Source organism: Anopheles coluzzii, chromosome 2, assembly GCF_943734685.1.
Source record: "Anopheles coluzzii chromosome 2, AcolN3, whole genome shotgun sequence".
NCBI lineage: Eukaryota > Metazoa > Arthropoda > Insecta > Diptera > Culicidae > Anopheles > Anopheles coluzzii.
In genome coordinates, this window is record NC_064670.1 from 125,825,477 (window position 1) to 125,853,187 (window position 27,711).

General features: G+C 38.6%; 1 protein-coding gene across 12 annotated transcripts; it reads right to left on the bottom strand.

The window, feature by feature from the left end:
- Positions 1-27,708, bottom strand: LOC120953352 (guanine nucleotide exchange factor DBS). 12 transcript variants are annotated; one of them, XM_040373209.2, is made up of 19 exons: positions 27,523-27,672; positions 26,708-27,040; positions 24,818-24,862; positions 24,452-24,733; positions 23,777-24,363; positions 23,595-23,710; positions 22,027-22,183; positions 21,631-21,948; positions 21,364-21,573; positions 20,897-21,076; positions 10,105-10,224; positions 9,938-10,033; positions 2,188-2,373; positions 1,921-2,123; positions 1,735-1,849; positions 1,464-1,661; positions 1,185-1,390; positions 658-1,085; positions 1-568 (listed from the first exon to the last, which is right to left on the bottom strand). In XM_040373209.2, the coding sequence occupies exons 2-19, from the start codon at positions 26,892-26,894 to the stop codon at positions 462-464; spliced, it is 3,741 nt and encodes a 1,246-aa protein (XP_040229143.2). In that variant the 5' UTR covers positions 26,895-27,040; positions 27,523-27,672; the 3' UTR covers positions 1-461. The 12 variants fall into 12 exon arrangements, with proteins under 12 accessions (XP_040229143.2, XP_040229137.2, XP_040229138.2 ...); XM_040373203.2 differs by having other exon boundaries at positions 24,452-24,862; positions 27,623-27,708; XM_040373204.2 differs by having other exon boundaries at positions 24,452-24,862; positions 27,637-27,690.
- Between the last annotated feature and the right edge of the window lie 3 nt (positions 27,709-27,711).

The following is a 27,711-nucleotide window of genomic DNA, read 5'->3' on the forward strand; positions in this document are numbered from 1 at the left end:
ATCCGATGTGTTTTACGTTGATTGCTTTTCGTAAATACGCAAGATACAAAGGAATCGAACTGACTATCGAGCGATATTGGATAACGTTCGGATTACTTTATACGGTTACTGGCAATGTCGTATTACCATCTTGAATGTTAAACAGCGTGTCATTCGCTAAGACGAAATAGTAAAGCATTAATCGAAAACATTTCGAGGATTAGATTTTGCTAACATAGTAAAGAATTGACGTAGCAATTCGAGGTACATAATTCAGACTTTGTCATGTCTGTTGTCGGGTCCGTAAAGTGACAACATGATCATAGATATTGACTATCTAAATAAGTGAGATTATTACGTTTTTCATAGACTCCAGAACGTTCCTTTTCATAAACTTTGGCTCAATTCATCCATCCTTTTAGATGGTAGTACGATCGATAGGTTAATAGCTCCTATTAGTTATTAAACTTATTTTTGGTTTTTTAGTGGTCGTTCAGTCGGTCTTGGCTGCGCGCGCTTCTAAGGCGAGAATTTTTGCGTGCCACTGGCTCTAAGTATGCTGCTGGAGCCCATCCTTCAAGGCCGGTAGCTAAATAAAGAACACAGTTTGGATTGAATGAGTTTTGATTTTGTTATTGTAGCACCTTTTGCCGTGTGATGGGGTCCATGGATACTTACCGATCACTTTCACAAACCACCATCCTGCACAGCCGACTTTCAGCAGCTCCACTACTTCAGCCTCTTTCATAGAAACTTCTGAATTTCCCATTGCACAGTAATCAGCCAATGACACAAACTTGTGCCCCGGCACGACACTATCCTCTACAGTAGTGAACTCATCTTCGCTATTCGAGTAGTCGGAGCTCCATGCATTGCTTTCCTGGTTATCGTGTTCGGACGAGGAGCATGAGATTCCGGTAGCGTTTAGAAGACTATCATCGTTCATATGAGCTATCCGTGTGACCACGTCCTGTGCCAGGCCGACCATTCCACCTATGCCTATACCGTTAGCCTGCAACGTCGGCTGTTGGTCGCTGCTTAATATTCGGTTCGGTGTTCCTTGCACAGCTTGTGGAACGTCCCATGAAGTCATGTGCCGCAAAGGTCTGGATGGAGGAAATAAGTAGGAAAATCACCAAATCATTGCCAGATTCTACGTGTTTTACATAATTGGCGAAATCTTAATTAAATGAAATGAATCTTACTTGTGGTTCAAGCCGTATTGCTTGATTTTTTCACCCTTTAGCTCTTCCAGTTGGTTCAGCAAAACACGCTTGATTTCAGCGACCCATTTGTTTTTTATTTCGATAGTGGTAGCTTGTATAGTATGCACTTCTTGGCGTCCTTGCAGCCAGACCTCGAATCGTCTAGAGTCGCCGCGAACGGATTCCGTTAAACCGATTTGTGACATCTGTTTGTTTGGCCAGATAATATAAGCAATATTACTATTATATCGAATGCAGCTACCTGACGCATGTCCATACCTGTAGCCAGTGTTTAAATTGATAAGTACTCTTGTTGTGCCCCGTTTTCGACCCTTGTTTACAAAATAGCATTGCTTTTTGATACAAGAAAATGTGCCTATTTTGTGTTTTCAGCCGTAGCCGCAAGTCCTTTTTACTTTCCGTCCAAACTTGGAACGAATCTTGCATCAGTAGTTCGCCTTGCTGGGATAGGTCAGCCTGCATTTGCAACGATACGAAGGTACATCGTAAGGAAATGCCCGCACAGTTGTAGATGTATTTTCGAACTTACCGGGAATCCCGTTATTGCAATTTGGTGCATTGAATCATTGACACACTTTAATACAACCAACATACAATCCAATGCTTTCTGCAACTCTCGCGAGCATGTACCAGTATCGCTGAACCTAAGGAAGGGAGAAGATGGAAATCTATTATCGAAAGGACCGATGAAGTAAATCAAGATAGTAGACCTTACTTTAGCAAATCTTTAAGCAAAAGTTGATACTTTGTAATTCTTTGTACCGGCTTTAGCAGATAAGCGGCCAACGGCAGTTTATGACCGAGCTTCTTTTGGCATTCTTGCAGGAACAGATGCGTATCAACGAGCGTCTCCCGAAGACGTTCAGACCGGGGTATGTTTTGGCAATAGTACGAGTAGAGGCGGAAAAACGTATCTCGCTGAAATGAAACATTGTAAAACATTTGTAATCCTACCGGAATCTATAGGACCCGGGCGCCTTACCCGTTGTACGAAGCAAAGGGCAACAAGTTCTGTGGTGGAAATACAATTTTCCAAATCCTTCAAGAAAATGTCATTGTGAAAGGTGTACAGCTCATGCAAGTTGCCAAACAGTATGTCCGACTTTCCTTGCAAACCCGGCGGCACCAATGAGCTCATTTCCTCCGAGAGCATTTCATCCTTATAGCCCTAAAGAAGTAGTAAGAAAAAGGAAATAATCAGTATATTAGCAACATTTTGAAGAATATAATGTTGAACACTCGAACGACTTAACAACATGACCGTCATGGGTTCAAGCCCTGTATGAATGGACCGTGTCCCCATACGTAGGACTGACTGTCCTGCTATGGTAATCAATAAGTAACTGAAAGCCAAGCCCCCCAAGTTCACTAGTGGTGCAGGAGGCCTTGACCGACAACGGTCGTGGTGCCAAAAGAAGAAGAAGATGAATAATGTTGATTAAATGATGCGGTAGGGTCGGATGAGGACTAATCTGCAGTGAGTTAATATTTCGTATAGGAGGATCATCCTGCTATGAAAAAACTATTGCTAAAATAAACTTGATATACATTTTGTTAAATATGATGTTTTACAGAAAATAAAAATGCTAGTTTGTCACGGGTAAATGAAAGATATATTATTTGCTAAAATTTGTGTAAATCACGTTTGAAACTTTCAACGTATTACAAGGATTTTTAAGAAGTAATTTAACAATTATCATGTAAAATAAAAGTAGATAATATGTATCGGGCCCTGTTTCATAATTTATTTCGATTCTTCCATTACAAGTTCTGCGGAATCCAAGGAACCAGTGCACGTTGCCCCGTGTAACCCAAAACTCAAAAACCACTCACATTCACGTCTTTTATATGGCATATGGTCATATTCGACAGACATCAATTTGAACCCCCAAAAGCGGTCAACTTTCTCTTGCTGCAGCATACGATTCGGCACATAATTATAGTCAAACACGTAGCTGAATACAAAGCAGTACCCGGCGGCAACCCAAAAATGCGCTCCGTTGCTGGTCATTTGTTTAATGGAGGCAGTTAACCATCGAATTTTTATGAATTGTGTTAAAGAGAGAGGGAGATAAAGAGAGAGAGAGAGAGAGAGAGAGAGAGAGAGAGAGAGAGAGAGAAAGAGAGAAAGCAACCACTATAAAACGAAAAAAATTAAAGCATCTTGCCTTAGTGGTCATATTGTAATATGTAAGATGTAGGCAGTTGTACGAAATTGCTAATAAACAAACATTGTCTTTAAATGCCGATGGCAAGCTGCAAAGATAGTAGGACACATAGTGGGCAAACATCAAACTTACAACATGTTGCTATAGTTATTAAACAGAACTTACTATGTGTTTATGTTCATCATAGTTTTGGTATTCAACATCCATCTTGGAATTTCGGAATGTTGGTTGTCGTTGTTGGCTTAGACCAGCATATTTTTCTCCCGCTGCATTTATGAAAGATTCCTTGCGCGATCGCATTTCGGCTCGCAAAAGTTCCTTCTTGTTTCGGGACCGTATTGTTTCATAGACGCCTATGTCGTCAAAAATATACGGCAGATTTGTTTGGTCACTTCTTGCAATCACTTCCCCCAGCTGCAGCTCTTCGTCGGGCGGCATAAAAGAACTGGCCGGTCGATGAAGCAATTCTTCTTCTCCGTCACTGTTTACTGGCAAAAAAATTTGTCTCCGATCATTTAATCGAAAGCCTGCGGATGTTGTCGACTCGGCGCCACGGCGACAACGCTGTAAAGTCATGGCTTGGTTGACGTAGTCGAAATTTTTGAACCTGTCCGAGCAGATAAGATCGCACACGTTGGGCAACGAAGTGCAGGCCAGCGATGGCTTTTCTGGCTCGAATTCGAAAAGTAAATTGGTTGGTAAATTGCGGGCCGTTGGTGTTGTGGCCTTTGACTCCCGAGATACCGGTGTGAGAGGCGCATGATGATAGTCTCCGCTGGAATACGGAGGCGGTGGTAAAGAGTTGTACAGAAGCTGCTGATGAGCGTTGTACTGTTCTTTCTCCGCCTTTTCCTCTTTTGATGATCGCTTTTTTGACCGACGATTACCCGTTCGAACTAGTTTGTGGCGTAGAAAATTGCCATAATGGTATCGCGTGTATTCATCGGCACTCGAGAATCCTCGTTGACGCACAAAATCGTTTATTACACGACGGTATTGCTTTTCTGAATAACCCCGTGCTGGTTTGCATTTCTTAAGCGTCATAGCACTACCATTCAATGAACGATTTAAAGAGTATTTCATCAGGGACTTTTCACAAAACGCTCGAATTTGACGGTACGTTCTTTGGCATCGCGATGGTGCCTTGGTTTTTGTGATCCTCAGCAATGTCGCGTAAGGGGGAACATCCCGTTGGTCGCGGTTCTTTTCCAACCTACGCGATGAAACAAAGCTATGGTTTCCTGGCGTACGGTGGTAGTTCAACGTTCCATAGTGCTGGTTTTGATTGTGATAATACTGTTCGAAGCTGCTGTTCCGACGACAAAACACCTGCGAGTTACTATTCGAAGAATAGTACCGTCGTATTGGAGGCTGAGGCGGTAGCGTAGGTGATGGAACAGATTCAGCCCTAAGCTTCTCTTTTTTTACCGAATCGCAATCGTTGTTCGAGGCGGATATGGACGGCGGGGCCATCGTAGAGGGTGCACGAGAAAATTGACCATTGTCCGATGCTCCGCTACTGTTGTAAATGTACTCCATGATATCAAGGTATCGTTTCTTCATTAAATAGTTCCGAAAGTCGCGGTCTTTAACAATTTCTGTATAGGACATGGTGTCGAAGTATTCCTGTAGGATGGCCATCTCAACGGTTTCATCATTCTCTTCGGATTCATTACGCTCTAAAAGCTGCACTATCTTACTCTTTCGAAATCGATTGCTGCCATTTCCGTTGCTTACGTTAGAAGAGCGTTGGGATTTGTAGCTCTTCCGGGATTGCATTGTGTCGGACGCTGCATGTATTTCGGGACAGCTTCCACCAAAGTTTTGAGCAGATCTTCGAAGGGTGGACCCACTCTTCAGCGAATGATAAGAGTACGGCAACAGCTGTGCTCCTTCAACGTTTGAGAATGGCAGGATGCCATGCTTTCCGGTGATCGATTTGTTCTTGTGGAACAATTGCGCTCGACTACCGAACGGCTGAAAGGCAGAATCATCTTGCTGGCTGCCTAACATTCCATTGCACAACTTCCTCTGCAAATCGAACAGTGTGCTGTCCAGACCAGTGTTCTTTCCTATCCAGCTAGTTGGAAAATCTTTCGGAGAGAAACGTGGTATGGTAATTTCTCGCTCCCGATGCCCTTTTGCTACCATATCGTCCTGTTCCCCGAACAGAGATGCTCGATAAGACAATGTGGACGAAGATTCTGATCCATTAGATACAAAGGACTTCATGAAACAAGCAGCGGAAAGCTGCTCATTTTGAGCTATGTTTTCGTGTTCAACGTTGACGACGTCATTCAAACACCTGGAGCCTGCTACTACGGATGATGACATCCTAGTGCTTACAATGCTGCCGAGACGACGGTGAACCTTCCCAACGATGTAATTTGCAGTGCTCTTTACCTTTCCGGGCCGAAAAAGAGAGAGATGCCGTCGTTTGTTATCACATGGTTCCGTTGCGGTTGATGTAAGATTATAGTTGCCAAATTTCATCCTCGTTTTCTTGCGTTATATCCTAATGAAATGCAGCTATACTGAACTTTCGAGTAAATATTCACTTCACTTTTATCACTGTTCTTCGCTGCTGTTATTCGCTTCTTTTCGCAAACTAACTGAAACTACACACCAAAATATTAAACTCACACACATATTAAACGACTATCAAACAATGATCACTTTAAAATGAGCATTTTTCCATTGCCGCATTCATTTGGCCATATGAACAATATCCATAGACACCAACTTTTACAAATCATCTGTTAGTTTGCGCGTACACGGTTTTTTTTTTTATTTTCTTCACTTCACATTGTGTTGTGTTACTTTTTCTGTTATCAACCAGCGTCCCTAATACACCGAACGTAAGACCAAATTAAAAACTAAAATGTTGTACACCATTGAAACGCCTAATAAACCACCCACTTTGCCATGTTGGCGAAATTTAAACGTTTTATACTTCGCGTTTAACGGTTATTTGAGGTGCAAATAATAAAAAGGTACCACAGAAAACTTTCTTCTTCACGAGCGCAGTGTGTATTAGTGTGGAACCGGAGGGGGAACGAGTGCACCCATCTTAAACATGGACGTTGCTAGAGATTTGGCGAAACTTGGCCAACAGACTAAATGCGCTTTAATGATGTTGGACGGTTTGCTGATATGATCGGAAACACTTATGTTTGAACGTGTTTGAACATTATTTTTTTAAACAAGTTACAATAAACAGTTGCTTATTGAACTCAACATTTATTCTTGTTACTTCATATACTAACGAGATTTCAATTGTGCTAACAATGGTTATCGTACCACTCGTTGTGTATCTAGTTCAACTGTTCATTGATGTTTGATTCGCAGTTCCTGTTGGACTGAGCTTTTTGTTTCACTGAACTATATTAACATATCTGTACGAAACTCGATGCTTCTTTAATTTCGAATCGCTTCATAAATAACCAGAGATTGGCCTCACAGCTCTAGATTAGTGGCACACATAAAGCGCGCAGCCGCCTGATGACTACACACGAGATAATGTTTTTCACCTCAAAACACAATTGTTGGCCACCAAAAGCTAAAAACGTCATCGTTTTCAAATCGTTTAGTAGTCGAAACTTTCCACATTTTTTACACTATGTCTCGCGAACATTACAATACAAACTTGTACGCTTTTTAACTCCGAAGGAGAGCATTATACATATTTCATTACTTGACTTTCTATACTCTGAAACGCTTCACGCACTGCTATATAACGGTAACATGATCTCACAGGGCGGTCTTTACGTTTAAAAATAAAACGGAATACATTTCAAACTTGTGTATATATATAAATATATATATATATATATATATATATATATATATATATATATATATATATATATATATATATATATATATAAATATATATATATATATATATATATATATATATATATATATATATATATATATATCATATATGATCATAGATCACCGGGGACCAATCAAATGTTTTTATAGAAAAATTAAAAAAAAATATAGAAAAATAAGCAAAACACAAACTAGTCACTATAAAGCAATAAAAACCACAAAACTTGCACTCCTTTTTTGCGTAGAGCTATTCGCATAATTTATAAATTTAACATAATTTTGAATCGTTTCGGCACTTTTTTTATAACACAACACAATAAACTTTACAACAATTGAACAAATTTACACACACATCCATATAAAAGCTGTTACAATCCTTTGGTGCTGTAAGATTTATACAGACCCCCAATCACGGTGAGCTATCGATACGAACTGAAAACAATAGATGTAGCGAATGATATTTGAGCCTGGATGAAAGGCACTACTACTGCGCGCCTGCTGCATGGAGTGCACACTAGTTGTGCGCTCTTTTTCGGAGACGATGCAGGTAAACTGGTCAAACACACGCAAGTCTTGTAGTAGTCTACCATGGATGCGCATCCCATTTATGATTATGCCAATATGTGATGATAGCATGTGCGCATTTGCAACGGAGAAACCAAGACGCTCTGGATAGCGCGCTTTTCTTTTTTCTAATTGTCTGATAAGACCCGAGAGCGGCTGTACTGCATATCGTTTCACGAGCTCGAGTAAATACTCACCTCATTGCATCGATACAAAAGAATCGGCTCGTTTTTTATATGGTTTCTTTCGCTTACGGTATAAGCGTTATCTCAAACAACTATCGTATTCTTCTTCGCGCTCAGCTGCCTTCACTTCACGAACCAAAGCAACACATAGGTTTTCAGGCAAAGTTTATGCGCATCAAACTACTGCACGTAACCACATGTGTTTAGTTAGATGCACATAATGCAACGGGAGAAACAACATAATCTTCCGGTGTAATAGAAAATGATCGCTACATTTTTTTCCTAATTGTTCCATTGTTTATATCATTGTTTGCATTTTTTGCGCAAACAATCTTAGAAATAAGTCGCAAAACGATTTGTGCTTTTTGATCAGTTCATGCGATGTTTAATTGATTTTATGGATTGTACTAAACATGGCGATGCGTGCGAAGAGAGCGACATACACCAGAGGTCAATTGATAAATGTGCCTGTCCATTTGGATCGTCATCCTGTAGCAAGAACCCGCTACGAATAAGTTTAATGAATATGTGTTAAAGACATGGCACTGGCAAATGTTTTCTCCGTACAAAAAAGTATGGAGAGGCTTGCTCAATCAAACGGTCAGTAAGAAAGAGTAGCATCTCTATGGTTCTTTGCTATGGATTCGAGTACAATAAAGGTTTTTCCTGTGTAACGGCAACTCGTTACCCACTGCTTAATACATAGGATGGTCCGTTGAGCGAAACGAAAAACCGTTGACTAGAACAACTGACCAGCTTTCAGCAAACCACATCAAGCGCGCATCGCGATTCATTGTTAGGTATTATTTTGGCGCTACTCACTAGACCACGCGTAGATCTGCCCAATCCGTCTTTTGAATTGCTCTGTAAACCTCTTTGCTGTTAACCAGGAATACTAATTTAAATTAACTTCCGTTGTTGATATCCGAATCGCAAAGTCATTAACACAAGTAAGGATTTTCATGGTTTCCGCATTTCATTGTACAAATCCTGCTAACAAACGCGCGAGAATATCGATCTAGCGATCTTTACCCCATGATGGATGAACTTAGGTTGAATCAAACCTTTATGACTACATTATGTGAACATTTTCAATATTACAGATTTCCATTAATAATGTTACAGTACTTTGAAAGTTGTATAAATTTTCACGGACCATACTTCCAGTCTTGGAAAGCCATGCCATACAAATACAAACGCGTTGGGCTCATGTATTTATGCCAGGTTAAAAAAATGCAGCAGCTCCAAAATAAATGTGTAAAGGAAAGGTAGAAAGCTGTAAAACGGGACCGTTGATTACTTCGGACAAAGCAACAGAGCCTTTTGGTCTGCTGCATGCACGTTACCAACACAACGAATATAAGATCCAACAGATATTTTGAATAAAATCCAAAGTCTAGCAACGCCAAAAATCTGAAGAGACGGCGAAGAAAACCGAGAGAGAAAAGGAATAAAAGCATGAAGATGCTCTGGTTTGTTCCACCCATCCAAAGTTGAAAAGCCAATTTCTCTTGCACCGAACTCGTTTCTACACATTCAACAGCATACATCTATTTCTTGCTGCCGTGCTACGTTGCTACACTGACACCGTTTAACTGTTAATTGCTTCTCATTTCCGCAGATCGCTTCGAGCCAATCTCATATTGATCGGCCAATGTATGTTATATTCCCACATGATTAACCATTTGCTCAAATGTAACACGTTAATGCAAACGTGCTACATGTTTAGACAAATTAAAAGCATCGTTTACTTGCTAGCTTTACTTGAACCGATGCTTAGGAAGTATTTATTATTTACCATAACACGAACTATTAACTGTGTTCGTCAATTGCGTATGCCAGGACATTGCCAGGACAGTCAATACAAAGTTTAATGCAGTAGCAAATTGAACTAAGAACGCGTTTTTAAGCGTTTCAACGGTTGAATATTTTAAATTACGTGTAATCAAACATGAAATAAGAAAAAAACACCACTTACCTTTAAAATAGATCCCATTTCCGCGACATATATACGCTCCGTTTCCAAAAGTTCAGCTAGCACGTGTCCTCTCTTCAGCTTTCTTTCGTCAGCGTCCTAACATAAGAGAAACGGCGTTGAAGCATATCTATTCTTTGCAACTGTACACAGGGTTTCGAGTAATTTACCGTTTGACTTTGCGAATTCAGATCACTGTCCGAGCTGGTTATGGCCGTATCGCTGCTAATCGAAATACCCGAGTCCAGGGGTCCTTCAATCGAACGTGGTCGTGATGAATAATTTTCAATCTGTAAATCGGTTGCAAGAAGAGGTTAATTGTTATTTTGACGTAAAGTCTATCAAATGTATTGTCCCCTGTTTATATCTGTGTATAATCAAACAGTATGTATAGGACACTCTTTTAAACTTTATTGAAAACAACAAGTGAATGACAATAGATTAAACCCTTTTAGTTATATTCAAAAGATCAAAAAAATCGATCTAAAAACGGTTGTCGGCATAATTTCTATGCGTATCTTGTGAAACGTTTTCAAATGCAGCAATGCGTTGAGAGAATTTGAATTTGAATTAAAAAAATTATTCGAAGCACGTTATATCAGAAGGAAAACGTACCTCATATTGAGGTATAATGTCTGAATTATTATTTCATTTTCATTCATTATTAATCATGATTCTTACCTTGTTTTGAGAATTTCTGTGCTTTTTGACACATGCACAGGTTTCATTCTTGTTATGTAACGCATTATCACTCTGCAAAGCATTGTTGTCTGTTGCTGCCGAAGCTGTAAACAGGTTGCATGCTAAAGCCGATTTTCCCGTGCTGCTAGCATTTGTCATATCTATCGAACTGACAAGACGCGATGAACGGTGGGCAAATGTTTGCGGTTTTTTTGGGGCACAACAACAAACATTGACAGTGTTAAAACATTCTCGAAAATCACTAGATGCATTTTCGTTATCATCACCATCCAAATCGCTCGTTACCGGGCTTGAAGGTCCCTCAACTTCTTCGAGATAGTTCCGGTTTAAGAACAGCGAGCCATCACATCCTAAACGGATACTTGTTTTAGAAGTGTATCGATTTCCGCCACTGTTTGTAATCGTGGTCGCTGAACCGTTACCGCCCGGTAAACTGTTTGCACAGGTAACATTTGAAACATGTGTGGACTCGCTGCAAACTGTGCTGCTGCCGTTACTGCAGCTACTATTGCTACTGATGGTACTGCTGCTTGTCGATACAATCGAAGATGGTTGCTGCTTGTCGGGAATAGTTGAACATTCACTCTGGTCGCAGTAACCATCGTCCTTATCGGATTCACTCCCGGTAGAGCCACAAGAAGAGGTGGATGCGTAGGAACAGGAAGAAGATCTATCGCCAACGTCCGTAGTAGAGATCAGCGATACAGGTTCTAGTAAAACGTTACAACTGTTTCCATTGGCGCCGGTACTGCTGCTGATGAAGATTTTGATGCTGTTATTCTCTTCGTTTTTTATCTTGTTGTTAATGTCTATCTTGTCGTCGTAAGCCTTTGTTTGCGGATTGTTTTTCAGTTTAATGTTGCGCTGATTTTGATGATTCCAAAACTTATGGCGAGACGATGAAATTCGGCAGTTCTGGGGAGATTGAGCCAAGGATTTTTCAATGATCATGCTATTGCTCTCCAAATCTATTTGCTTTATCTTCGAAGTAATAATAACACGTGAATCATCATTAATATGCTTTATATCGGTGGTAGTAGCATTATTCATTTTTTCATTGAACGTGCTGCTGTTAAGGAGGTTATTAATTACCAACTGATCCTTTATACACGCGGACGATTCCTTCTTGCTCGCCTTCGCCATATCGCCATCATCTGTACTCACAACCGAAGTTCGTTTGCCATTCGAAATTATTTCTAATTTATCTGGTGGGGGTGGTCTGTTATTGATGGCAGTTGACGGAACCTTCTCGCTACCGCCCTCCATCCTAGCTCTAGTCTTGCAAGAGACAGATGATGAGGTCGAAGAGGCTGAGGATGAAGAAGATGACGAAGACATTGGACAGTTTGAAAATTTACAGTTCTTGTAACCACAAGTACTGCTTGTCTTACTGTTTTTCTCCTTTCCTTCTGCTGCATCCCCGATCTGGTTTCTATCCATGATAAGCTTTTCAGTGGATTTCGACTTTGACAAACGTTGAAATTTCTTGGAACACACTTGTACCTGTTGCTGTTCCTCGTTTTTCCCTTTGCCGATTCCATGTTTCTGAGCCTCGTTCATGCTTTTCTCTGCCAGTTGATCAACACCCTCTGTCGAGCCAATATGGTCTTGTCCTTTAATTATTTGTCGAATGCGCTTGCTGATTGTGTCGTCACCGGATAAACCATACGAGTTGCCATTATCCGGTGAAACGGGAGGTAACGTTACTTCTGTTGTATTTGTATTTGTTAAATTACTTTCTGTTTTATACCTGGCACTTAATCGTTTATGCACTAGATATTTGTTCGGCTCCGATTTCCTATGCTTCTCAAACCGATGCCCTGTAGTAGTTTCTCGGTCTGCTGTCATATTGTTTGAGCGGATAGGATCGCAGCTTTCGTTAGTGGTGGAATTACAATTTTGACGATTCGATAGTGAAATATTTGAAGCAGGGTTAGAATCCCCCTTGCAATCCAGGAACAGTTGATTGATGCGATGGATATCGTTCATCGACTTATGGCGCGTAAGTAAGTTTGTGCTCGTATGGCTTTTCTGAAGTTTGAACATGCGACAGTTTTCCTGCTTCAAACCTCCACTTTCAAGCAGCTCTGGGGCCTCTGCACTCAGTGGTTTTGTCAATATTTGATGGTTCATCATGATTACGTTGGCACATTTTTTGGCCGCCGGCGATTGATTGATCACACGCATCATACTGGGTCTGTTGTGCTGCCTAACATCCCAACTGAGTCTTTTATGTTGAACATCGCTAGTCTTTGTCAGAACTGCAGAACTAGATTGCGCAGTGTGCGCATCCAAGTTCTTTTTCTCGTTGATCACTCCGTATAACTTGTTGTCTACATACCGCTCGTAGCCGCGGCTGTCGAAATAATATTGCACCGTTTCTAGTTTGCTTTTCTTCTTATTTTCAAACAGTAATCCGTATTTTTTTTTCGCCAATGCCTTGATTTTGATGTCCGAGTCGTTGATGTACTGCAATTTACCACCTGCCGAACTACTTTCCGTTGTGTGCGATGAGTTAGTACCAAAACCATTATGTTTTTTATACACCAAATATTTAGATTTGCCGGTTTCTCCATCATTATGATCCTGGTCTTTGCTGGTTATTGACGTTCTTTTATCTTTATTTTCACCTTTGCTTATCAATGGGGTGGATGGTTGCAACTGATCAATTGTCATGTTCTTCACTACCTTTCCATTATTAGGACTCTTTGTTTTACACTCCACGACAATAGCTGTGGAGGATGTACTTTTTGTATCGATATCTTGCTTTAAAACCATTGCATGATTATCCAGATTCGAAGATTGTGCAGCTAGATCGATCGTATCCACCTCTGACGCTTGCTTATTTTCGACTTCTTCTTTCTTTAAATTCACATAGTTTACTTTCAACAGCTTCATTTTGGGGATCCTAGCGGTAGCGAAGGATTCATCCTCAACTCCGCTGCTGCCTTTGTTCGGTAATCTTGGTTGGATTTTCCGTCGGCAGTCCACCTTGGGTTCTATCTTGATTTCACTTCTGTGTCCACCTAACACTCGGCTGCTGCTCGCGCTACGATTGTTTCGGAACTTAGCGTAATGCTGGGACCCTTTCCCAGGGTTACTATTTGACGCCTCATTTGTCGCAGGCACTGCCGACCCCGGGCGATGTGCGTTTTGTTGTGAAATCGATCTAAGGGGTGCCGTAGATTGATGTACAACACGGGATGATTGATGCATCATCATTTTCTTCACATTGCGTACTTATGTAACACTTTTATTCACTTCACGTTTTTATTCAAAATATCACACGATTGTATAATACAACGTTCACTTTCGATCAATCATTGGAAACCCTGCTAGGAATAATATACACGTTGTTGTATATATATGTATAAACACGTAACATCTAATAAGCTTAGTTAAAAGATTAAATTCTAGATTTTGTTTTGTTGAACCAGAAACGACAAATGAGACAGTTTATCGGAAAATCTATAAAAATACCTCATCTTGTTTTCTCTAGTATTATCTTTGTGGATACCCATGCACTAGACCATCTTTGTATGTAATCGATTGTAATGTCTCAGGAGTAATCGAAAGGGTGCACTATCTGTGTATAATAACCCCCTTAATCTGATTTTGGTCATTTTTGACCTAACAAATCCATGCTAAAATACGGTCTATTATCATACTTTTTTTTCGAAAAATTTTGAAATTTAACAATAAATACTCTGCCTATTTTGCCGAAGTCATCGTGGTAATATGTGTAAGAGTTCCCACCGTTTACATTTATATAAAATATACTGTACATGTGCGATGAATGCATTAAAATATGTTAATAAAAATCAAGCTACTCTAATTCGACCTGACCACTCGAAAAAGAGCAGCAAACAAAAAACATCAAAGTACTCATGTTCATTACCATCTTCTTTTTCAATGGTGAAACCAAAATAAAAATCAAAAAAGAAGCTTAGAAACTGTAACTGCATGATTTGTTCAACCAGGAAAACCCAAGCATTTTCGAAAGTCGATTTCCTACAACTGGAGATGAGCTCAATTTTCCGTGCGCTTCTTCATCTATCCATCAATTGATTATCCGATCCAAGAAGCAGGCTTACGAAGGAACGAGAGAAGAGGTTCAGCATAACAAATTGCAGGACCAGGAAAACCACAATTAACCACTCTTCTCTTGATGCTGCGATTCTCCACCATTTCAATACAGAAAGTGGCTGCGCAAATTGCATGGAGAAAAGATGAACCAATGTAATTCCAATGGTACAGCAAATTGCTATGTGGGATAAAGTGCGGATGGATTATGCATAGCTATGTACAAATTTCGTGAAACTTTGTCTAGTTTTGGCTGTGAACGGTCGCTTTGCATTCCTTACGTAAGCAAAAACAATCTTCTTTCCATTAACAAAACAACACGCAAATTTTTATCCATCGATTTCAGGTAGCTATTGCCACAGTGCCACAGCTATTGAAGTGTTTGCTCGTTTCAATCGACGACAATTTACTTTTTTGGGGCGGTGATTTAACTTTTCTTTTAATTTGCATGCATCTACTATTGACGTAACATGTATTCGAACTTCAGTAAACACGCCTCCAACTCCCGTAAACTCGCGATCAACTAACGTGGCTTTTGTGATACACTGCACTGAATCAGCACGGAAATAAAATCCTCATATTTCAATGCTTTTAGTTGGGCGAGAACCACATGTTTACAAAACACATCCTGCTTATTTGGTGCAACAACCGTAGCCGATCAAGGCTTTACTGTGGGGCTTGGCTATTAGTGACTTATAGATTACCCATATAGTATGCTTGTCAATCCTGCACTATTGGAGATTGGTGCATTCGGAGCTTGAACCAATGACGGGCATGTCGTTAAGTCAATCGAATTGACGACTGTACCACGGAATCGACTGACATTACATTATGTTACATTATACGCATTTGAAATAGCTTACGCGTTATATGACTTCAGCAACGAACAAAAACATAAATCGAACCCTTTCATTCGTCAATACTACTTTTAAGGATTGCTTATGATGGTACATATTTATGTTGTTCATCTGAATTGTCACTTAGTTTATTTATAGACAATAATAAGGGAGAAAATGTTACGTTGCTGAAAAGTGAAAACCTGCGATTGTGAAAGTAGCTTCCACATCCAAATTGTATACAACAATGAACCCTGGCGAAGAGTAAACGAAAAGCTCTGTAGATGCTATAGCACGACCAACGTAACAATATAGTAAACGTCATCTTAAAAACTCCCACGCTGTAATGCTTTACTCTTTCAATAGCATTCCTGCAGCGTAATTCTGGGAGAAAAAAGAAAACAAACACTTGAACGCACCTTACCATTGCATAGGATCGAAAGTGAAAATACCGCCGCTCTTCTTACAACGTTTCTTACTATTGAAATGCTTTCTATTGTAGCTTTCGTCAAATGGTTTATATCTGGGTACCAATATATTTATAATTGTTGCAGAACTGTTGTCTTCTATAATTATGCTCTCTAGTTCAATGCTTACTAGTTCAACAAAACAATCTCTACGAAATCACAACGATGCAGCTATATTATAATCATCATTTACACATCAAACACACAACAGCTGGGAAATCCAAAGTTGTTATAATCACTGTTTCTATTTTTCTTTTATGACATGAATGTAAAGGTTTTGCAATTATTTTAAAACAGTATCACTTAGTATCGTGTTTACCAAACAAACTACGGTTTACACTAAACATCACTCACACACCAGAAAGCTGTGAACAAACATTTAATGTTGAGATGAATATATCCATAACATCATCTCATGTTCACACCTGTTTAACTACTCCATCAAATTTCGCATTAATTCTAAACTTGAATGCTATAAAAAACACAAACTCCACCAAATGTATAACGAACAATTCGCCGTCAAATGTACTAATGATACATATTTCTTTTCTTGTTGGTTCAACCAGCAAGCTTTATGCTTATCAACGTACACACACGTTCGCCACAACACTGCGGAAATGCACGACTCAAAACAAGATTTGTCACATATTCTCACATATTAATCTTCAGATAACAATAAAATATTGTTTGCACATTCCACGACACATACCACTAGGTACTAGGACACACCACTACCTCTACAAAACCCTTCACACATAACCCCATGCACATTTGGTATCACACAAAAATCCCAACGGTTTGACAGTTACAAACAGGTTACAAAACTGTGTAAAACTTGTTAATAAGACAATAAAGTCTAACATAGTAAATCCGAATAGCAGCACGACACCACGACGTCCAACCGCTACGAAGCGCCTCGGTAGACGAATGAACTGTGACTGAAGAAAGCAACACACTCGGGAATGCGCGCTCGGTAGCGTGCGATCACAGAGAGAAAACCTCACGAAAAAAACATATTTCCGTTAGCTCACTTGCTCATGATGATCATGGCGGCATACTCTCTTGCCTCGCGCATTAACGGAAGCATTATCGATCTCTCATTCCAGCATTATGGCAGAGAGTGAAGCATTAAAGAGCAATTCATAACGTTCAGATCATGGAATGGGTGGATAGCAAATAGAAATGTTCGTTCATTTCAATATTTCAAAAATATTATCACCTACTATTGAATCCACTATAGTATTCTAGTTCACTTGAATCAATCACTGTACAATAATCGAACATAATATGAGTTGCTCACGATTACATATAATGGATGTACGTTTAATTACGAACACGAATACGAATAATACGTATTTACAATACATCAATGTAAATCAACATTTGTTCAGATGTACTCCAATTCTTATTTTCCAGCCAACACATTGTCCAAATCAAGCACAAATGACTACCGTTGAAATGTACTCTTGACCTACACTGTCCAGCAAAGTACCGCTACTGCTGCAACACCATCTAGTCTACAGTACCCAAGGCAAAACATGCTTCCCCAATTAACCCGCATTTCTCTGCACGCCTTGTAGGTTTTTTTGTTGTTGTTTTGGCTAGCCACAGCTTCAAGTATTGCTGTAGCTTACGTGAGACAAAAATGCTTCGTCTCGGCACCATTACAAAATTGCGTTAAGACACGTTTTTAAGAGCATTTTAATTGAAAAAAAGAAACTTAATCTGCAAATCGATTCATCTTATACGATACTAATTGATTCTTTTTGTGACGTACACTTTATAGTGCGTCAATTTTTGAGTTACCATTTCCTATGGGACAAGATAAAATATAACCAAAAATAAAACGTTCAAGTCAATCTAGAACTAACTAGATAGTCATTAAATTCACCATTTATTTTAACATTCTAGTGGGAATGTTAGCTTTAGCGTAGCATGTATCATTTGCATCTATTTCGACTGCACGATTAAAACATACAAGCGTTCTTGACGTTCAGGAAAAGGACGGTTCTATGCTCCATAAATCATTTCATCATCCCCCCTCCATTAACAATTAAATCGCATATCTCGTAGTAAAACACATTTCTATTCGTCCGACACTATATGTTTATGTACAATATATAATCATAAGATAAAACTCTTACCCTAAGCCATCTCCTCAATTCATTTTCACTTCATTTGTTACACCTCTTGTTGGTGGTTTGTTTCGACCGATGACATTGTTTCCCAACATGCCATAACGAAAGGTCGATGTGCTTTTCTTTGTTTACCCCTCTGCAGACAGCGAACAATTCATCGCAACAGACGAAACATTTTACTTCATTCCTGTATCTCATATATATCTTCTATCCTCTCAGTCTATTGTTACATAGTTAACGAACAATAAATCGTGTCATTCGATCGCGATATTTATAATGAAAGTTTATATGGCAACCATTGATACTAACTAACTTTTTAATCTAATCTAATCAAATCTAACTGACTAAGAAATATTACGTTGATAAGCATAAGAACTGTCCGCAATGCAAAATGTAGACTTCTGCAATGCAAACGGATAAATTCCAAGACAACACGAGTGAAAAAATAATAATCCAACTGTGAGTAATCAATTTCCAACATTAATTTATGTTCAGTTTACTCACACCATCGCTGGTTGATAAAAGTAAATTCAAAAGTGTGAGTATTCTGAAATAGTATTGTATGCGTTTCACGCCAAAAAACGAACTTTACTTTTGCTCTATATATGTATTGCCAAGCCCATGCGAATCGACACATACCAACAATAACAAATATGGATTCACATAGATTCGCTGAGAAGCATAGCTCGATGCATTATAACGTTGTTATGAAAACTGTATTTACAAATCCCAAACAATTCACATAAATGGTAACAGCGCTAGGTGTTTGATCTCGTTTTTCATTGTTGCATATACATTGGTTGATCAATCTTGCGTTTGAGAAACAATGTGTTGATTTTTCGTACACAAACATTAGTATCAAACGTTACTAAGAAAACAATCTTACAGAGCAGCGATATTGCAGAACCGTTCGATTTGAATTTTAAACAAAAAAAACTACAACTCTTTTTTACTCAAAACGAATTGTTCTTTTTCTTGAAGAGCTTAATTCAATTGATCATAAAGAAGTACAAACATGTGAACAGATTAATTGCTATTTCAATAATAGATTTATTTTAGGTTCATGATGATTCATGAGAGTTTTTTTTATTACTAATTTTTCATACCAAAATAAGTTCCACACAGTTCATCGTCCTTCTCGTAATTTCATTTAACATGCACATTTCCTGAAACATGAGTGTAACTGATGTACACTTTCAGCCGATAACAGAAAATGTCGATTACGGGCATAAATTTGCGTGTAACGATGATTGCATGATTGGGTTTGCTGTACGAACGGATAATCGTACACAATCGAAGAAAATGTATACTGAAGTCTTCTGATGTATGGCAGGAGGATTGTGATATTGTATAGAAAATGTTTGTTTCGAAAAAGGCAAATCAGTAAATATTAACTAATTTCAACTCAATAATCACTAAATAGACTATTCTTCCACAGATAGCACCGTAGAAAGTAATAGGTATACGTTACGAGACAATGTAAGTAGACACTATTATTGTGTTAGCGCTTACAGCATTTGTTCGACAAAATATGATCACTAAAAAAGGAAAAGTTTAATTTCCACAAAACGGGTCGTCCGCAGGAAAGGAATTACGTGCATCAATTATATAGAACATAACAAGATGTTCGCTTTCCCTCATGTGATATTTTTAGGTCATGAGTTCTGGAAACAACTTGTCCTTCCTTGCCTCTTAACCAAAAGAATGAGGCGAATGCAGTCAAAGATTCCGGTTGAGAACCACTTTTCACGCCTCACCTTCCTCGTGCTAACTTGTCTGCATTTAGGCCAACCACAAAACTAAAGGCCTACATCCGACGATAGCCTGTTTAGTTATTACACTAGCTTTCTGGTCAGCTAAGAGAACCAAGGTAATTCCTGTTTTCCGTATAATCTGCAACAGGAGTACCGTAATCTTTATTGCCTAACGTCCCGCTGCAGCCTTGACAGGTTGCATTAGACCTCTCCCAAGCATCCGATTTTTAGTTTTTCTTATTACTGCTCTTGCATCAGTACAGCGTTTTGCACACTTCCTCTTTGCTTTATCTCTCATCCTTGCTGAGTGAAGAAGCTGCCTAGTCAGAGAAGGAAAATGGGCCACAATAAATGACGCAATGAGAAAGTCCAACCATATCGTAACGTAAGGGCCTCGACCTACATAGCATGCAATGTAGGTAATTCATTCTTGCAAGGTAGAACAAGTTTTGAAAACAAACTGTTCGGTAACCGTCTCGCAGACATCACAAAATTACCTCGATTGAAATGTTGTGATGCAATTTCTCGTTATTCAAGGTTACAGCATAACTTCTAGTTTGTAAACTGGAATTATTAATCGTGTCATGAGATCAAACGAAATTAGAACAAATCTTTTGCGGCCCACAGTCTAACTGACCCATAACCCATAACTGACCATTGATCATAGTTGAAGTTTGTATAAATGTCTCGAGCGGCTGGATGGTATGCTCTGAATAATGTATGATGACTACGGTAATAAGTAAAAATAAATAAAATGAGTACAGAATACTGCACAAAAATCATCTTTATATTAACGAGAGACGAATGAAATGAAGCAGAGATGAGATACTCAATTCTCTATGATGCAAAAAACCAACCAAACCATCCTTTTTATCGATGAATGTATTATATAATTATTATTTATTGTCTAGATTGTCCAGATAGTTATTGAAAAATGCAAATTAGTATGATCCCTTTGTGACGAGAAGTACAACATACTCACCTTACTATACGAGCGTCGCGTACGAAACATAGGATGAGGAGCACCACCTGGAGGCTGCAGCGGTACCGCAGGTTCCGGGGTAACGGTTTGTACTGGACGTGGCGGTTTTAAGGTCAGCTTCTTTAATGTAGTCATGCGCTTATCACACATCAGTTGTACGTCATCGATACGTTGCAGCACCTATTTAAAAATGTATGTAACATAACATACATTTTTATAACATAAAACCATTACATTATAACTTAAATATTAAAAAAAACATTCGCACATGTATGATTAACACAGAATTTCAAAAACAAATAATTACGTACAATATTTTTACGATTTGCAAATGACTGAAATGATTTTTACAAGTTTTTTTATTCAAATGTATCTGGTTGGCTATACCAAGAGTTTGTATAATGGTTTCAATGTTAAATTTACCTCATGCTGAAACAATCCATGCAATTATATTTATGAAGACTTACCTGGGAAACTAACGCCTTTGTTTCAAGAGTTGTATTTTCTTGAATTTCATTCTTTATTTCGTTTGGACTAGATAATTTAAATTCCGCAGCTGATGCTAGATAATCCTGAATCTCCTGCAAGCTCTGTTCTGCTATTTCTGCTGAAACAGAACATTTTTCGATTCGCTGAGTTGCCAACAGTTCAATACCTCGTGTACACCATTTATTTGCCTAAAAGTAAGGAAAATAATAACCTTGCCTACATTTGCCCTATTATTTGACCCTTACCTTCTCAACCCGTTCCATCAACTCGCGAGCTTTGGCAAGTGTGTCTATTCGTTTCGATAAACGATTGTGTATCAATTCGCACACACGATTCAACTCATCACATTTTGGTTGAACCACCTCCTTTGGACAAGAACTAATACAGCCTCTTGAGCCTATTAGACGTTGACCAACATTGATCACTCGTTCTGCTCGCTCAACATCTACACTACAGATCACCTGAAATTCTTTGGTTTCTTGCAGCAATTGGTCCATTCTGGTCACAGTTTCGCCAATTTCAGTCATATCCGATACGACTTTTAAGTGTCGGTCAAAGTTATTCTGATGTAATGAAGAAAGATCGTATATAAAATTATTTCACAACCTACAACCTTAAACAACATAACGTTAAAATCTTACCTGTAGCTCGCGAAACTCTTGCTCAAAGCGACGAAGTTCAAGACATTTCTTCAGTCTCGACAAGTGCATAGTCCAAAAGTCTTCAAACTGACGCTCGGTTTCCTCCAGTTGTACCAAAAGTCTGTGACAATCGCGACTGTCATCAAAATGATGCGTACTAATATTTAAATAATTTCTTGCACTGGATGTTTTATCGGCATGCGCTCAAAGGTTTTTGTTTGACAACATAGCCATGACGTATGTTTCATTTAACAAAATAATGGTTTCGTTTTTTTACTTAACATCAGTTATTAAAATTGAAAATCATATGAGTAATTGACATTAAAATATTGTCACAATTTCAATAGCACTATGCCTCAGAATATCAATTCATGAGAACATTTTTTTATTATTAACCAAATTTTTGACCTTTACCAATGATTTCTTTGAAATTTGTTTGTCGTATATTTAAAAAAAATATAAATATGTATGTTCATAGTGCGCAGATCAGTTAATGCAAGGTAAACAATAACATGGTCGTAAATGTATGTATCAATGGAATATTGTCATTTTCTTTTTCTTAATCTTTAGTGTATCAACATATGTAGGTTGTTATAAATGCTTCATAGACAAATAAGTAGCATACTACTCATATATACTAACTCATATACGCATATACTCTATATATACTATACGCATATATTCGAATAATTAGTACTATGATATGGTGTGACGACTAAGAGATAAGAGCCATGCCGTTTATTACAGAGCCGTTTATAGAAAATACCAATGGCGAATACTCTATAACATTTCTTCATAATATTATATATAAATAAATATAATATAATATACAAATATATTAGAATATTTCAAAGATTCTTTCTCTGCTTTGGCTCAAACCAATCGTAGTCGGTCAAAGCCTGGGCTTTCAGACACTTACTAATTACACATAATAGCAGGATAGTCAGTCCTATGTATGGGGGGCACGGTCCATTCTGGGCTTGAAACCAAGACGGGCATGTCTGTAAGTCGTACGTGTTGACGACTGTACCACCAGACCGGCCCTATTTGAATGTATAATAAATCAAAATACATGAAATCAATCAAATTGTAGAAATAGCTATATGTCCAAAACTGATACTGTAGTTTTCTAATGGTTTTGTTTGCATTTCAATTACACATTGTTAAACACGCAGTTGAAAAATTGCCTCATGCTATAAAAATTCATTGATATTGTATTCATAAAATAACCAGTGCAAGGTAAAGTGTTATCTTATATTTATCTTAAATTCTAAATCCTAAAGGACTGCTAACATGAACAGAACAACCATGGACAGTCAAAAAGATAAAAATTAACCAACAATTGTATCTATGTTACGATCAATAGGATAATATTTTCTTGATCCAAGTTGATCATCATTATCTGTAAAGTGCCTTTCAAAAGTAATAATAGCGACAAAGTAACAGTAAATTATATCAAGGCTCATTGGCAGCAATACCTCTCCCTAACAGAACATTTTATAAAATACTGTTTGCTTATTCTTCTATTTCTATTAAACAAATTTGTTAGCATTTAACGCATCACTTACCTTTCAATTGAGCTTATATTTCCAAAACGCTCAACAGTTTCCCGATCGCATTCCTTTTTGCTTTTCATTTCCTCTAGCAAGACCTCTCCGTGCTGTCCAGCAGAAAGTATATCCTCCTGAAATAACCGTATATTTCGTTTGATGCTTAATTCATCACAGCTTAATCGACCATTATCACATACCTTCAATTTTTCATATTGTTCTCCTTGATCGTGGATCAATTTTTCCGTTGCTTCTACTGAATTCGGAAATTCCATATCATGAATTGATTTCATGAAGGCGTCCAAATTTGAAGAGATGATATTAGTCAAACCAGAAAATTTTTCTAATGAAATGCGTTGCTGTATCCAATCATGATGAGAATAGGCAAGCTCACCGCCTAATTCTATGGTTAGCTGACTGCGACAAACATAGTCATACAATTCCTCTAGCGTTGCACAAACTATAACGCGGAAGCGAAACTCATCCTTGAAGAATTTATTGCTCACTTCTGAAATAGCTTTCTGTAAAAAGCCTGCCGGACGGATCACAAAAACGAAGTGTACTATCGCCGGGAAATAGATGGAAATTTTCAACAATACTGCTTTCACTGCCGCCCATCTATCTTTGCGCCGATCGATGATTAGGTTAAACCCTAGATCCGCCTCGGATAGCGAAGGTACAGACGTAAGGTAAAGCATTAGCTTCTGATATTCGAGATCAGTAAGATTTTGAAAGTTGTTATAATCCGGAAACGTTATCAACGGGCAACCGTCCTTGGATCGACCGCCTTAAATGAGACCAATCAAAATGTATCACTACACCAGTCGGATATAAGCAATGGCAATGAGACCATCCTACGAAGCGATCGATCTTACCCGTGATGATGGCATACTGCGGATGTAGTAGGTCTGCCACATCTCCTACGCTAAGTGGTTCCTCGGCAGAGCTGACACTCACGCCCGAATTCATATTGTCTCTTATGGTTGACCCATTCGAAGATACGTGTCCGTTAGTAGTAATCAAAGAACTACAACTGCCAAACGTATTCAAATTGAAGTTGTTACCATTTTGGCACACATTTTCAATGAGCCTATTGATGTTGGTAGAATTCTGCAAACTTTGATTTAGCACAGTCTGCACAGATGAGACGGATGTCACTGATGATTGATGTTGAAAAGCATTATGATAATTATTAAACTGATGATTCTGCTGGTGGTTTTGGTGGGCTGAGTGATACGAACTTGCGTTGCTACTTGTACTTCCGTTGGTTGCAATATTACAATTTTCTAAAATAAAAAAAAAGAAACCGAAAGGACATGGTAATCTTTTTATCGAGATTTGATGTGGCTCGTTAGGTGAGTTCTTACTAATTTAAACAGTTCTTGATAATGCCTTTAAAAACGTATCATCTTGTAGAAGAAAACAAGATATTATAAACTTTACTACATACCGAAATTGTGGATATCCTGGTCATACCTGATCTTTCTTCTTCTTTTGGTACAACGACCGTTGTCGGTCAAGGCCGCCTGTACCACTAGTGGGCTTGAGGGGCTTGGCTTTCAGTGACTTATTGATTACCATAGCAGGAGAGTCAGTCCTACGTATGGGGGCACGGTCCATTCATACGGGGCTTGAACCCATGACGGTCATGTTGTTAAGTCGTACGAGTTTACGACTGTACCACCAGACCGGCGGGCTTTACCTGATCCTGCCATGCCTAAAATCTAGCACAGTTGCACACTTTTTAAAGATTCCCCTTACTCTGAGGTATACGCCGAAATTGTCAGCTTCGAAACCCAATTCAAATCAGGAACTGATAACAGCCCATTAAGATACCTAAAACCATAACCAAACCCATACCGGTCCTGAGACCGATAAAGTAATCATACCGTGTATTTACATTTACATTTTTTACCTCTCGAACCTTTCGAAACAGAGCCACTGGATTTCCGCAAGTGATGGAAACCCCATCCATCGAACCCATCGCACCCTCAACTCCATATAATTTTGGCAGGATTTCGATTAGTTCGCTACTGGCTATTGGCATAGAGACAGGGGGATACAGGGCTTGGAACAGATCATGAGCCCATACCGGTCCTGGAGTTGATACTGATTCCATATTTGTCCTGGAACCGGTCATGAGCTCATACCGATCCTGGAACCGATACTGAATCCACACCGGTTCTGAAACTAATTCAGAACCTTTACCCATCCTAAAACAGATTTTCAACAATCCTGGAACTGTTCCTGGCCTTTATCGGATCCGTAAACGTAACCCTGTTTCGGTCCTGGAACATATACAGTTCCTGTTCTGATCGAGTAAATGATTCTGCAGATCTCCAAACCATAGGAGGCAGTACATGTGCAGATTAGGAATACCGTATGAATTAGCATAGGATTTGAATTAGCGAATGAATGAATCAATGAATTAGCGTAGGAAATAGCTTAGGAACTTTAGCTCAATTTGTGTATAGAATATTTTCGTTGCGAAACTAGAAAAAAAATGTAGGAACATGTAGTTGGACTGTTGCATTACGTTTTGACTATTTGTACCGTCGTTCTAACGCACGTTTGACAACCTGCCATAAAACCTAGTGGCAACTTTTGAACAATCCATCAATTGAAAGCAGACGCAGGCTGTTTTACAGATATGTCTTTTGTAGCTCCAACATTCTCCCGTAAAAATTCTTACACATTTGAATAATTGATCTTAACATTAGGACTTTTCATAGTTCATTCATTGAAAGCTTATTGTTAATTGATAACTGATGAAACTGACTCACATGGTGTTTTAGGAGTTTTCATAGATGTGGGACACTTACTTGACGCTTTGTTACGAAAAATGAACCTTATGTGAAGGAAATTTAAATCTCGAGCGCCCATGTTGGACTAATTCCAATTCCCTTTATATACAATTCACTTCCCATACGAAGAATCAAGAAGTTCCTATAAGAAAAGTCCCACAACAACGACAACCCCTGAACACATGTAAACAGACCTTTTTTTGCTCAAAGTTGCCGAACCAAAGGTACAGACCAAATATAATATATTCCTTCGACGATGTAGGTAGTATCGAGTTCGAGCAATGAAAAATAAAAAATAATAGTGTTTTACATAGCATACATACTCACCCTCCAGCACCAGCTGGTCGGTGAAAATGTTTTTTATTTTTGATCCGGAAGAACAGGCCGATTGGGGCGTTGTGACTGCGGAAGAAGATGACCAGTCTCCATCCATAGCCTTCGAGGCGCTGCGTTTGAACTGTTCTAAAAAATTATCGATTTGTACTTCGATTGAACTGGGCGTTCCGGCCGCCATAACAAAGCTTCGTTTTTTTCTTTATCAAGATAACAGCAACTTTGACACTCTGGTACTTAATATATCGTTGAACTTGAAATCACTCACGCTTCACAGTTTTAAACACGCACCACCAACGCAAACCTTCTAAACGCCCATCTGCACATCTGAAGTATGAGAATAACATAAATTTAATCGGATAAAGATAGCATGCCACCATTCCTACAACAAAAATAAGTCGTAAAAATTAGACTTTTCCAACAAACATTTCGAGGAAAACACTTTACCAATAACAATTGCACTGCTTCTGTTAGCAAAAGCTTCGGAAAAAGGTTCCGGAAAAAGTTAAATATAAAAACCATTTTTTTCATTTGCATAACAGAAGTGACATTCATTTGCGTTCTGTGTGGACTAAACACTGCACTCTTTTTCTACATCTGTGCATTTTCCAAACCAAAATATATAATGTTGTACGTTCAATACACAATCGTTTATCAATCGTTTATCTTTCTTCCAAGACGTGTTAAAGGTAGCTAATAAATGCACTCGTGGTATAATAGATTTGTTCTATGTCACGCAATCTCACGCCGCATCAGAACCAGCTTCCGAAGAACACCTGTCTAACATATAATATTCGTCGAATAATTACATTTTCTCGCTATCCCAACTGTGCAATGATATTTCTGCACTTTAAATTTCAATGTTTTGATTCGTTTTATTGAAACCCAACTCGATTAAAAACCACGCACATAATTTTATGCACCTGTCGAAATAAACAATACTTTTTTCAGTGTTGTTTTTTTTTCTAACTGCTACATATCTCTTTTGTGAGAGCAGG